Below are 14,498 nucleotides of genomic sequence, written 5' to 3'. Positions count from 1 at the left end.
AAACTTTGCTGCATTACCTCAGCCTTTGACAGAAGAGGCAGATTGGATCTTGATGGCTGCTTGGTTCTGGATGACTTCAGAGGTCTCATGGTGATTAGTCCTGGGACAGTCTGTTTGGACGCGGACCCTGAATACGGTCTACCTGCGGACAAGGTCTTCTGCGTGACATCATGGCGGCTCCAGCATTTAGAGCATGAGAAAATCTTCCTGCATGGAGAAATATGTGCGATATCCCGCTGTGAGTGTTTTATAGTGAATGGCGGAAGTCTATTTACAGCAGGTAGAACGCCGGTTCTGCGCTGAACGTCCACGTTTTGTAGTTTTCTAGTCCGACACATTTGCGTTACAAGATTCGACGTCTTCCGGAGTAGTCCAGTCATGTTATACCTCACTAAGAAGGAAAAAATACATTTATTCCACCAGACAAACCGTATCCTCCCATGTTACTCCACTAACATTTATGACCTAGATCGATGCGACCCTCACGAGCACTGAAATTTGGTACCCACCTCTGTCGAGTTGTATCTAATGGGGGCCGGACATGAGCGGTGCCATTCTATGCAACTCTATGGGCGGCACAGTAACAGCCGAGCGTGCAGGATGGATAGGAGTCCGGTGCCCCCCGCCCCGATCTAGCCATTAATGGGGGTCCCAGCAGATGATATATGATGTATCCCCTATACTATGCATAGGTGATACATGTCAACAGTCTAAGGCCTCATGAACACGACCGTAGCCATGTGCACGGCCGTGATTTTCGGGTCGGCCGGCAGCGGACTGTCAGCCGCCAGCCGCCCGCAAATCGCGGGCCATGCACATGGCCGCGGCCATTATTTTTAATGAGCCTGGACCGAAGAACACGGTCGTAATAAGGCATGCCCGTTCTTTCTGCGGTCCAGGCACGGACCGTGAAAACCACGGTCGTGTGCATGGGCCCATAGGAACGATTGTGGCCGCAATTCTCCCGTGAATTTTCGGGGGAATTGCGGCCGCAAAAGCACGTTCGTGTGCATGGGGCCTAAGGCTATGTTCACACGCTTAACAAAAATGGCTGAAAATACGGAGCTGTTTTCAAGGGAAAACCGCCTCTGATTTTCAGCCGTTTTTTGTGGCGTTTTTGGAGCCGTTTTCTATTGAGTCAATGAAAAAACGGACACGTAAAAAACGCAGTTTTTCCCATTGAAATCAATGGCCAGATGTTTGGAGGCGTTCAGCCCCCGTATTTTCAGCCGTTTTTCGGGGCGTTTACGGCCCAAAAAACGGCTGAAAATAGGCCGTGTGAACATACCCTAAAAGAAAAACTGCCTTTGTTGCCCATAGCAACCAATCACAGATCAGTTTTCATTTTACCAGAGCAGTTTAAGAAATGATAGTTGAGCTCGGATTGGTTGCTATGGGCAACAAAGTCAGTTTTTATTTTAGTCAGCTTTTCACAACCTTACCACATCTGCTTGCTGTCGGTGAATATGAAAGCTAAAAACTGCCCACTTCAGTTTTTTCCTTCAGGGTGCTATCCGTTGTCACGGATAGCACCCTGAACCCATTCGTTTCAATTCGGCCATGCACACTTCCGTTGTATTAACGGAGCCGTGCTGCCGTTCCGTCAAAAGTAGCGCAGGGCCTACTCCTGCCCGGTTTTGATGGAACGGTCTCGGCCTTTACATTGAATTTGGTCTGTGAAACAACAGGCTGCACATGGAAGCCATCCGCGTGCAGCCCGTGTGTGACGGGACCGTCAATAACGGCCGTTCAACAGCTGACGGAAGCGTGCGTGAGGCCTTAGGCTGCGTTAACATCACGTTTTCCGTTTACATTCGGTTTATACGCCAGGCAAATTTCCCGGCGTATGCCCTGAACGAGAAGGCTCAACGTTTGCTCTTGTATGCCATACAGTAACATACGTCCCCATGTTAAAAAAGAAACATATATACGCGCATGTTATACATTTTTGTGGTATAGGATAGGGCAGTTGGCGAGGTTTCCTATACAGTATTGAAAAATAATAAAAAGGTATATCTACCCGGTGTATGCTCTTTTGGCATTTGCCCCGCTCCTTAATGATCCAGGCCCCGTTCCAACATTTTCCACTCTCCAAGATGGCCACCACAGTCTCAGCTATGAAGAACTTAGGAAGTCTGAGACACGCCCCCTCCCATAGACGAGTGCTGATGACGTCGGCGGTGCTAGACATGGCACCGACATGGGCAGACGTCATCAGCGTCGTCCATCGTAGGGCAGGAAGAGCGACTCCTGCTCTGGCGGACATGGCACAGTCATGTATTGCCCTGTCTTTCAATGTGCACCATGCAATACCTCATTCCCATTCAGAGGAAACGTATGGCTACACCCACGACAACATGCAATATGTTACGCGTGAAGTAACGCACTAAACCTTATACAGCCATGGAGGGGAAGCAGTTGGGTATTATACCTATTTTCAATGCTTGGAGGGTATGTCATCATGGCTGATAATTTCACTGTTAAATGACCTTGTGCTCTCATGTACTAAATCCGAATGAAATTCCACAACAATCTTACTACCTACTTCATGTGAAATCTATAGAGGGAGCGATAAAGCGGCCATTAGTCTACACAGCACCGAGGGGAATTGAACCTGCAACCTTCACAGCACAGGACGCCATACTTACCTGCATGAGGGAAACCACGCCCACTGACAGGCTCTCACTCGCCCCGCCCCCGGCTGTTCTGTCTGGATGAATATAGGCGCTTTCCTCCAGCAGGCTGCGTCTTCTTATTAGCAAAAGCAGTTTCGATGATAGCGGTAGTAGAGTCCAATCTTATGGATAAAAGCATTATAAATTCAATATCAAATGTATATATTTTTACGTTGTGTTTTTTGGTAGGAAACAAGCTCAGGGGAATATAAAACAGTGAAAAACGCGAATGTGCGGGGGAAGGGATGAGGATAGGTCTGAGCTCCGGCAACCTGCTGCAGCTGTGTAGTGTCTGCTGAGCCGGGAGAAGTCACTGACTGCGGAGGAAACGTATGACGCCCGCTGCTGAGTGTCTGCTGTCCTAGCAGTGTGTGTGGATTATTGTACAGGTGTTCTACGCGCCGGTATGAGATATGCTGACTGCCAGTGTGAGCGCAATTCCTGCTGACACCGCTTATGATGACACTCTGCCTGCACTGTGTATGGGGGCGCTCTCTGGCTTCCACTGTGTATTTGTGCAAACTGACAGGCACTGTGTATGGGGGCACTCTCTGGCTTACACTGTGTATGGGGGCACTCTCTGGCTTACACTGTGTATGGGGGGCGCTCTCTGGCTTACACTGTGTATGGGGGCACTCTCTGGCTTACACTGTGTATGGGGGCATTCTCTGGCTTACACTGTGTATGGGGGGCACTCTCTGGCTTACACTGTGTATGGGGGCACTCTGGCTTACACTGTGTATGGGGGCATTCTCTGGCTTACACTGTGTATGGGGGCACTCTCTGGTTTACACTGTGTATGGGGGGCACTCTCTGGTTTACACTGTGTATGGGGGACACTCTCTGGCTTACACTGTGTATGGGGGACACTCTGGCTTACACTGTGTATGGGGGACACTCTGGCTTACACTGTGTATGGGGGACACTCTCTGGCTTACACTGTGTATGGGGGACACTCTGGCTTACACTGTGTATGGGGGCACTCTCTGGCTTACACTGTGTATGGGGGCACTCTCTGGCTTACACTGTATGGGGGCACTCTCTGGCTTACACTGTGTATGGGGGCAATCTCTGGCTTACACTGTATGGGGGGCATTCTCTGGCTTACACTGTGTATGGGGGCACTCTCTGGCTTACACTGTGTATGGGGGGCATTCTCTGGTTTACGCTGTGTATGGGGGCAATCTCTGGCTTACACTGTGTATGGGGGCAATCTCTGGCTTACACTGTGTATGGGGGCAATCTCTGGCTTACACTGTGTATGGGGGCACTCTCTGGCTTACACTGTGTATGGGGGCACTCCACTCTGGCTTACACTGTGTATGGGGGCGCTCTCTGGCTTACACTGTGTATGGGGGCACTCCACTCTGGCTTACACTGTGTATGGGGGCGCTCTCTGGCTTACACTGTGTATGGGGGCACTCTCTGGCTTACACTGTGTATGGGGACACTCTCTGGCTTACACTGTATGGGGGCGCACTCTGGCTTACACTGTGTATGGGGGCGCTCTCTGGCTTACACTGTGTATGGGGGCACTCTCTGGCTTACACTGTGTATGGGGGCACTCTCTGGCTTACACTGTGTATGGGGACACTCTCTGGCTTACACTGTATGGGGGCGCACTCTGGCTTACACTGTGTATGGGGGCACTCTGGCTTACACTGTGTATGGGGGCACTCTGGCTTACGCTGTGTATGGGGGCGCTGTATGCCCTTCATGGTATATGGGCTCCCTCTCCAGCAGGGGCTTCATATTTGAGATCAATGTACTGTTACATTATTAAATCCCATAATAATATATGACTTTGTAAGGTTCACAGTTCAGGTCTCTTGGAAAGCTGGGTGACAGGCATTGTGGACGCTGCAGTGGCAGTCATAGTGGTTGATACTCGGCTTTCCCTGAAATTCTGTTTTTATCAGTTACAACTTTACGTAAAAGGTCGACCACGGGATTAATATTTTCTGCTGTTTCTTTCGGGCATCTAATGGATTTGTCTTGTTTTTTCTTGTGCAGAATACACGCCCAGTGAATCAACAAGATGGAGACTCCCTGCCCGCTCTCTGCCAAGTATGAAGGGTGTGTTTGTGCTTCAGCGATCCTGCATGCAGCGAGCGTCCGTGTTATATCACGACGTGTATTTCCCTGTCACAAGTTCTCAGGAAGTCCATCAGGAAATTGCAAAACTCCGATTCTGTCTGATCCTGAGTTACCACATGACAGTCTTTGAATTCTTATGACTCTAACCAGAGAAACCCTCTGAGAGAGACGTAGATCTGTCCAGTCACCTCACTCCTATTCACATTGAAATATAAAACCCCTTTTAACGGGGTTTTCCTATAATAAATATTCATCACCTATCTACATGATAAGTGATAAACATCTGATCGGTGGAGGTCCGACCACTGGGACCCCCACAAATCAAGAATGGAGCGGTACTGCACATGCTCCTCGCTGCTCCATTCATTTCTATGCGGCTGCCGAAGATAACATCTTGTAATTGATGTCCCGCAGCGCGTAAGAAAGGGCTTTATGTGGGCAGGGCATTGGGTAGGATGGTATATGTGCACCACATAGGACAGGGCGGTATATGTGCACCACATAGGACAGGGCGGTATATGTGCACCACATGGGACAGGGCGGTATATGTGCACCACATGGGACAGGGCGGTATATGTGCACCACATAGGACAGGGCGGTATATGTGCACCACATAGGACAGGGCGGTATATGTGCACCACATAGGACAGGGCGGTATATGTGCACCACATAGGACAGGGTGGTATATGTGCACCACATAGGACAGGGTGGTATATGTGCACCACATAGTACAGGGCGGTATATGTGCACCACATGGGACAGGGCGGTATATTGGCACCGCATAGGACAGGGCGGTATATGTGCACCGCATAGGACAGGGCGGTATATGTGCACCGCATAGGACAGGGCGGTATATGTGCACCACATAGGACAGGGCGGTATATGTGCACCACATAGGACAGGGCGGTATATGTGCACCACATGGGACAGGGCGGTATATGTGCACCACATGGGACAGGGCGGTATATGTGCACCACATGGGACAGGGCGGTATATGTGCACCACATGGGACAGGGCGGTATATGTGCACCACATGGGACAGGGCGGTATATGTGCACCACATGGGACAGGGCGGTATATGTGCACCACATGGGACAGGGCGGTATATGTGCACCACATGGGACAGGGCGGTATATGTGCACCACATGGGACAGGGCGGTATATGTGCACCACATGGGACAGGGCGGTATATGTGCACCACATGGGACAGGGCGGTATATGTGCACCACATGGGACAGGGCGGTATATGTGCACCACATGGGACAGGGCGGTATATGTGCACCACATGGGACAGGGCGGTATATGTGCACCACATGGGACAGGGCGGTATATGTGCACCACATGGGACAGGGCGGTATATGTGCACCGCATGGGACAGGGCGGTATATGTGCACCGCATGGGACAGGGCGGTATATGTGCACCGCATGGGACAGGGCGGTATATGTGCAGCGCATGGGACAGGGCGGTATATTGGCAGCGCATGGGACAGGGCGGTATATTGGCAGCGCATAGGAAAGGGGTATATATGGGACAGAGCGGTATAAGTGGATCGAATAGGAAAGTGGGATATATGGGCAGTGCATAGGACAGGGATATATGGGCAGCACATAGGACGGCGGTATGGGGGTAGCGCATAGGACAGGGGGTTCTATTGGCAGCGCATATGACAGGGGGTTCTATTGGCAGCGCATATGACAGGGCGTTCTATTGGCAGCGCATAGGACAGGGTGGTATATTGGCAGCGCATAGGACAGGGCGGTATATTGGCAGCGCATAGGACAGGGCGTTCTATTGGCAGCACATGGGACAAGGCGTCCTATTGGCAGCGCATAGGACAGGGCGTTCTATTGGCAGCGCATGGGACTAGGTGGTATATTATCAGCGCGGTATATGGGCAGTGCATAGGACAGGGCGTTCTATTCGCAGCGCATAGGACAGGGCGTTCTATTGGCAGCGCATAGGACAGGGCGTTCTATTGGCAGCGCATGGGACTAGGTGGTATATTGGCAGCGCATAGGACTAGGTGGTATATTATCAGCGTGGTATATGTGCAGTGCATAGGACAGGCCAGTATATGGGCTTCACATAGAACAGGTTAATACATGGGCAGTGTGTATAATATATTGTATATGTTTTGTTTCTGCAGGTCCTTCGCTTACTACACCGTTAAAGACCGGCTATCTCAGATTCTAACAAAAGTGATAGACACTATACATCGGAATAAAAATAAGTTCTTGGAAGCTCATGGGGAGGTGAGTGATTCTTCCATAAATTGTGTTTTTAGTGCATCTCAAAACAGGAATATTCGCAGCAATCAGGGCGGGCACTATATTGAATACCTGGATTTCTCCATAGCTGCTTACAAAATGTTATGACTCTTCTGGTTGCCCTTGGAAACAGACAGCGGCATGGCTCCCTCCTGCTGTCAGGTATGTCAGGTGACAAAAATAACTGTCATCTGAGCACCCACAATGCACTGCTCTCTGCTCACTGGAAACCAGCATCACTTTTAATTTGGTATACTAGACCTCATTCAGACTTGTTACCCAAAGCACTTTTTTTTTGTCTTGAATCGAGCGTGCGTTTGTATGTGGGAATCGAGAGGAATAAAGTTGGTCACACATTTCAGAGAGGGCAAACTAGGAAATTTCCCAAGAGCCCAGTGGATCCACTATGAGATCGTTTTACAAGTACGCAGCCCGGCTGCTGCCCCATGTGTTTCTAGCTGCTGATGCCCTTTAGTTGTCTCTCCTCCGGCAGCTATGGAGGGTAGTGAATTGCTGGACACTTCCCCTCTCCTCATCTTCAGGACACTTGCAATGTCTATAGCAGCGGTCCCTTTCCTGGGCCTATGAGACAGAGAGGCTAGAATGACATTTAGGTGGAGAATATATAAAATATAATAGACGTGCTGATTACTGCGCTGCAGGAAAAAGTATTTGATCATAAAAGGGGAACCTGAGTGATGACCTAACACAATTCTAGTTTCATTACTGCATTTATCTACGTTATTTAACACCCATATGACCCATGTGGAAAAGTTTCTGCCCCCTTGAACTAAATAAGTCTATTAAGTCGATTTATGTGCGTAAATCTAGTCGTGTGCGTTGCGTTTTTGCATCCGTGTGCTTTGCGTGTGGCGTGTGTTTTTTCACGCACTAGTGAGCACTTCTTTTTTTTCAATGTAATTGATGCGTGAAACACGGACAGTACGGGATCCGTGTGCTGTCCGTGGTTTTCACGCACCCATTGACTTCAATGGGCAGCTAGGTGTGAGTTTCACGCAACGGAGACTCGCTGAAATCAATGGGTGCGTGTGCTCGTCCGAATGAGCCTTAACTGTCTATGTTTCAGGAAGGCATCGAGGCGGAGAAGAAGGCTTTGTCTTTCTTTTCCAAACTACGGAATGAAATGCAGACGGATAAGCCCATCCTGCCACTGACGGACCAGCAGCCGGACACACAGATCTGGAATCAGTACCTGGACTACCAGAGAACACTGCTGAGCGATGGAGAAGAGCCGAGCTGGTTCACGTCCCCTTGGCTGTATGTGGAGTGTTACTTGTATCGCAGAATTCACGAGGGTTTGTTACTGAGGTGAGAACTGTAAAATAAAAACATCCGACCTGCCTAGTTATGTCATAGACACAGATTTGCTGTTCAGGACACTAGTAAAGTTGAGTGACAATACCAATGGCGGACATATTGATTGTCATCCAGTTTGAGAACAAAATAAGAGATTTTCCCACATTTATCACTTATTCACAGGTAAGGTGATAAATATCTGATCGCTGGGACCACCACTAATATTAGTTCAGGGATCCCGAGTTCCCTGTTCCTCCTCACCTCCGTTTTCCTGATACGGAGCTCCAAACCCCCAGTTGCCTGCAGTCCCCACTAGAGGGAGCGTACTGTTTATATATTAAACTCCATTAGGCTAGGGACTACACGGCGACTTTGGCATGACTCGGGTCGCACAACCAAAGATCGCTGTGTCGCCTGCCTGCATTGCAGTTAATGAAAGTGAATGAGACTTCATTGTGACCCACAGGCTGCCGCGACATGACAGTCGCAAAACATCCAGCAGGTTTGGATATTTTGCGACTATCGGGTCACATTGACTTTTATTATCTGCTATGTAGGCAAGGAGATAGTGTTCTTTGGTTGTGCGACCTGTGTGGCGGCCAAAGTCGCCGTGTACCCCTAAGTAAGCTCCCTCTAGTGGTGGCTGATTATTATAATTTTAAGGGGTATTTACTTATAAAGTGATGGCATATCTCTAGGATTTGCCATCACTTTATTATTGGTGGGAGATCTCTGGAACCTCCACCGATCCTGAGAATGAAGGGGCCCCATTAAACCTATTAAACCAGCGTTTGTTCATTCATCGGCTGATTGTTGCCCTGTTTACACGGGGGGGATTATCGGCAACGAGCGTTTTGTGGACGCTCGTTTGGCCGGTGTAAAAGGGCCCTTACTGACCATATGTGCCCTAATGCAGCGGAGCTAAAAAGCATCCGAGACTGAAGAAAGTAAAAAGCAGCTCTATCCGTTGTTGCGCCTCTGTGACGTTTTCTTATGTTTTCACACAGTCCTCCCATATCTGAATTTGACGTCTTCAGGGATGTGAAGAATGAAAGTTTCTTTCAGTCCCAGCCAGCGATGTTGTCTCTGTGCGCTCATCTTCAGGAGCTGAAAGGGAAAATGAATCGTCTCAGTAAAGATGAGGTCCGGGGGGAGATCTACAAACTGCTGCAGGTAGGTACAGATTATACGAGGGACAGAAATAATGTCCTGATCTATATAAGACTCAGTTCTTACTACTGTCTGAGACCTCGGCACCAGGAACAAGGAAAAACTTTCCAAACTTTTATTTGGGAATCTTTTCTTTCCTCTAGGATGCAAAAAACCCCAGAAAGGAGAATGAAGCCCTCGCTGGTCCCCTGTATTCTGGTTCTCATCAATACAACCATTTTTTTAAAGTAAAATCTGCCCAATGATCCGGCTTTAGAAACACCTGGCAATCCGCTTCAGTGCTGGTGGTCACTCAATATTCAGGCAACGATGCTACAGTGAGAATGAAGTATTACATGGTGCCCTCTAGAGTAAGAGACCCACTTTACAGCTTCTCTCCTCTCTGGCTAATAAAGGGTGGTTCCGATCATGTGACCTCTGATCATGTGCATATGTCCAGGACGTATGGAAAAAGGTTGTGCTGATGGGATACAATATCAGGGCTCTATAGTTATATTCAGCCCTCACATTCTTTTCTAGGATTGGGCTGGCGACTAAAAGCAAGAGAAGCGGGCAGTGATGATGTCAGCACCGTCCAAGTGCGGCTAATAGCTGCACAGCCCCGACTAGCCGGTTTTGGCAACCTTAGCTACTCTCTGTGAATTGTGAGAGAGCGGTTGCCAAAAGGAGTTTGCAGTGGGAACTACTACCCTGACATCCTAGAAAATTAGCATATGGGTTCCTGTTAACTCTGTTCAGGATCCTCATCTCTTGGTCAGAGGGGACATAGAGCGTCTTGCTCTGGAGGACCTGTCCTCTCCTGCATTACACAGGCAACCCATTGATATGAATGGACACGGTGTAATACTTAATTTCCCCTATGGTGGTGCTGCAGGGAAATTGAACACTCACTGCAACGTTTCCCCACAGATTACAGCTGATCGCTGGGGGTCCCAGCAGGGGGACTTATTATGATCATTTTATTGTCAAGGGATCTTTGTAACAAGTAGGGATTATCCAAAGCAGAGATCCCCTTTAAGGAATAACAATACAGATACCAAATTGACGCAAAACCCGTAGATTGTGATTGAAATATTCACACGTATATAATACTCTATGTTCTTCACTTGAAGGTGTCTCTGTGGGGGAACAAGTGTGACCTTTCAATATCTGGGGGTCAAGACAACTCCCAGAAATCCAGCATTCTGTCTTCACTTGAGGACTACAAAGCATTTATATTGGTGGATGATATGAATTCTCTCTGGAACATCCTGTCAAAGAATAGAGATGGGAACACAGAGTCCAGGACAAGAGTTGACATTGTTCTAGATAACGCCGGGTTTGAGTTAATCACCGATTTCGTCCTGGCAGACGCCATGCTGTCTCTTAACCTGGCCACAGAAGTCCATTTCCATGGGAAGGTCATGCCCTGGTACGTCTCTGACACCACAAAGCACGACTTCGACTGGACAGTTCGGCAATGTTTAGCGATCAACAACAGGTGGATGTCAAAGTGCGGGCAAGCCTGGAAGGAGAACCTGAAGAAGGAGCGCTGGGTGTATCATGAACATCTCTTCTGGACTCTGCCCCACGAGTACTGCACCATGGCTGAAGTGGCTCCGGATTTATACACCGAGTTGCAAAAATCTGATTTAGTCTTATTTAAGGGAGACTTAAACTACAGAAAACTTACTGGGGACCGGAAGTGGGACTTCACTGTGCCCTTCTCACAAGCACTCCGATCCTTTCACCCGGCTCCATTGTGCAGTATCAGGACGCTGAAGGCCGATGTGCAGGTTGGGTTAGAAGCGGGGGTCGGAGAGCGGCTCGCAGCGACGGAGATAGACTGGCTGACGTCCGGCAAATATGGCGTCATCCAGTTTAGTCCTGTCGTTTGAGGCAGACGTTAGACTCCTAATAAGATTACATTGTATTAGTGCCATAGACACTTATGTTAGCATGGCATGGGTTAGATGGAAATTTAAAGCAGGCATCCATCCTTAAGGGTATGTTCACACTACAGCGTCCGTAACGGCTGAAATTACGGGGCTGTTTTCAGGAGAAAACCGCACCGTAATTTCAGCCGTAATGGCATGTGCAGGCGTCTTTCGCTGCGTCCATTACGGACGTAAATGGAGCTGTTTTTCCATGGAGTCAATGGAAAACGGCTCCATTTACGTCTGAAGAATTGACAGGCACTTCTTTGACGCGGGCGTCTTTTTTACGGCCCGCCTTTTGACAGCGGGGCGTAAAAAAAAATGACCGTGTGCACAGAACATCGTTAGACCCATTCTAATGAATGGGCAGATGTTTCCCAACGCTATCGAGGCGCATTTTCGGATGTAAATCGAGGCGTAAAACGCCCGAATTACGTCCGTAAATAAGCCGTGTGAACATACCCTAAAAGCTATGTAATCCTTTGTTGTTTTATATAAAAAAAAAATTGAGGATTTAAATCAAGCAGGAAGCTGATACATAGAAGCTGTATGTATCCTGCGCTCAAACCCAAATTTGTCAGACCGGCGGGACTGACGGCTTCGGTGATGGCGGGTCCTGCGTGTCTGACGCACAGGATCCACCTGTTACCGATCCACATCTAAGTTTCTCTGTTATCAAGTTAAAAGGGTTTTATATATATATGAAATATAATCAACAGATAAAAAAAAATGATGCAACCTTCTAATATACCTAAAGCCCCTATTATACCGGCCGGTGCAGCGAGCGCCGATCAATGAGACATCGTTGATCGGCGCTCGTTTGCTCCTGTCACACGGAGCTATGGATGGGGACGAGCGCTCGTTACTCTGATCACTCGTCCCCATACATTATTATCATGTCGGCAGCGCGTCTCTCTGTTTACACAGAGGGATGTTCTGCCGACAACGATCATATTTTACTTTTTTATAACGATACGATCAGCAGATGATTCAGCGTTTGCTCGTCCATCTGCTGATCGCTGCTCTGTTTACACAGGGCAATTATCGGCACTGAGCGTTCTATGAAAGCTTGACTGCCCGATAACCGCCCAGTGTAAAACCCCCTTTATGCATCAATTCCTCGCTGTTTGTAAGATTACTGCTTGCTGTCAGTAGATGGCAACATTGTTTACATTCAGAGTCTTAACACCTTTCCTGACCACGTCTTGCGCACACAGCGGTAGAGTTTATTACAATAGAGAGCACTAAAACGCTGTGACATTTCCAAGATCTCTGCTTGTTGTCAGTGATTGGGACCACTCTTATTTAAATGTAGAAGCTGGAAACCTGTCCTGGATCATGTTTAACTCCAAAAAGGTGCTTGGATCATTGTAGTGGTTTTTGTCTCGTTTTCGTTTGCGATTTTTGTAATGGGTAAGTTGATACTAAAATGGTTTGTATTTGCCGCGATTACAAAAATTCTGCAAAATCGACTTATTTTTATAGATTCTAAGGCCCCATGCGCACGATTGTAAAAAAGAACTGCACTATTACGGATCCGCCCGGTCCGATTAGCCACCGACACCTTACTTTGTATGGGAGCACGGCACGAAAATGTGGCCCGCGGGTGTCGGCAACCAGCCGTGCTCGCAATTATGGGCACGGCCTTGTGCATGAGGCCTTCGTGCTCTCTCTCTCTTGTTATGAGCTCTGCAGCTGTTGGACATGATCAGGATGAGGTTTTTAGTCTTTGATTGTAAACTGTTCCTTTCCACAGACAGCAAGCAGAGATCTTGTAAGCTGTGAGAGATGGAAACACAAAGTATATTAGAAAGTTGCAGAACTTCTCATTATACAATGATTGCATTTAGTAATAAAACCCGGACAGTCTATTTACCGGGGAGGGATAGCATGCATATATTTTCCTATATACAGATGCGTTTATATTGACACATAGTGAATGTTTAAGAATTTTTGACAAAATGCTTTTTTCATCTCCTCTCCTCGTTTTACTCTCCAGGACAGTCAGGGGACGTTTATACCGTATAAGCTGCTTTATGAGTAACAACATAAGAAATGTACGAGCATTGTATCGTAACCAACCAGATTATAGCGTTCATTGTCCTAGTGAAGCCGCGGGTTACCATTATAGTCACCCAATTTACAAATCTAATTTGTTTCTGCACCAATGGATTCACACTAAGGGTATGTTCACACACAAGAGTAAAAACGGCTGTAAAATACGGAACTATTTTCAAGGGATAACGGCCTCTGATTTTGAGCCATTTTTTTTTTTTTTTAAAGCCTTTTTTGATTTTGTTTTTTTGGAGCTGTTTTTCTATCGAAACAATGAAAAACGCCTCAAGAACTGACACGCTCCTTCTTTTTAATGGGCGTTTTTTTACGCGCCGTTTTTTTCAAACACCCGCTTAAAAAAAACACCCCGTCTGAATGAAACACCGTTTTTCCCATTGAAATCAATGGGCAAATGTTTGTAGGCATCGAGCTTCAGTTTTTCAAGGCGTTTACGCCCCCGAAAAGCGCCTGAAAACGCCGCGTGTGAACATCGCCTAAGGAGTTTTATGGTGGGAACAAGAGGCAGATGATCTGATTTTCTGCATTATTGGATGTTGGAATAAAAGCAGTATATACAAATGTAACCGCCTTGTTTTATATGCATTCTAATACCATGCGTCACGTGACGATCATTCGTTTAGACGGCCGCCATGTCTTCCTACAATTCCCCTCTCTGGCCAGAAAACCTCTATAACTTTCTTTCTCAGATGTTTGCCCGCTGTATTCTGCTGGTTGGTGGATTGGTCGGGCGGACCCCCTCGTCTCTGGTCCCCACAGCTTGTCCGTTATTCTAGAATTGTCACGGTCTAGTTTACTGGTCTGATTCCGCAGACGCAGCGAGCTATACTGTATGCTGCAGTGTGTGAACAGGGGCCACACAACCTCTGGCGACTCTACAGTGATATTCATTAGACAAGCAAGAAATCTATTCCAGTCACCTGGACACCGTCATATCCTTTCTCTTCATATCAGGCTGAAAATATATCTTTTTAAGTAACAA

At 47.8% G+C, this 14,498-nt stretch overlaps 2 protein-coding genes across 8 annotated transcripts in view; one reads left to right on the top strand and one right to left on the bottom strand.

Annotated features, from left to right (window-relative positions):
* RMND1 (required for meiotic nuclear division 1 homolog) overlaps positions 1–2,738 on the bottom strand; it is an 18,651-nt gene extending 15,913 nt beyond the window's left edge. Inside the window, exons 1-2 of one of the 3 annotated variants that reach the window (XM_075856036.1) lie at positions 2,649–2,738; positions 18–391 (exon numbers count right to left, since the gene is read on the bottom strand). In XM_075856036.1, the coding sequence (XP_075712151.1) occupies positions 18–380 (363 nt within the window). In that variant the 5' untranslated portion in view covers positions 381–391; positions 2,649–2,738. The other 2 variants (XM_075856034.1, XM_075856035.1) reach the window with 2 other exon arrangements.
* The window catches only part of DCPH1 (damage control phosphatase 1), a 17,958-nt gene extending 3,460 nt beyond the window's left edge, over positions 1–14,498 (top strand). The window contains exons 1-6 of one of the 5 annotated variants that reach the window (XM_075856031.1): positions 2,824–3,005; positions 4,689–4,751; positions 6,920–7,025; positions 8,128–8,369; positions 9,365–9,530; positions 10,640–14,498. In XM_075856031.1, coding sequence (XP_075712146.1) covers positions 4,714–4,751; positions 6,920–7,025; positions 8,128–8,369; positions 9,365–9,530; positions 10,640–11,404 — 1,317 coding nt within the window. In that variant the 5' untranslated portion in view covers positions 2,824–3,005; positions 4,689–4,713 and the 3' untranslated portion in view covers positions 11,405–14,498. Of the gene's footprint in view, positions 1–2,823; positions 3,104–4,688; positions 4,752–6,919; positions 7,026–8,127; positions 8,370–9,364; positions 9,531–10,639 lie in introns of those variants that run through there. The other 4 variants (XM_075856032.1, XM_075856029.1, XM_075856030.1 and 1 more) reach the window with 4 other exon arrangements.

This window comes from Rhinoderma darwinii, chromosome 3 (genome assembly GCF_050947455.1).
Source record: "Rhinoderma darwinii isolate aRhiDar2 chromosome 3, aRhiDar2.hap1, whole genome shotgun sequence".
NCBI classification, from domain to species: Eukaryota; Metazoa; Chordata; class Amphibia; order Anura; family Rhinodermatidae; genus Rhinoderma; species Rhinoderma darwinii.
Note: the sequence above shows the minus strand (reverse complement) of the source record. Positions and strands in the feature narration are given on the sequence as shown.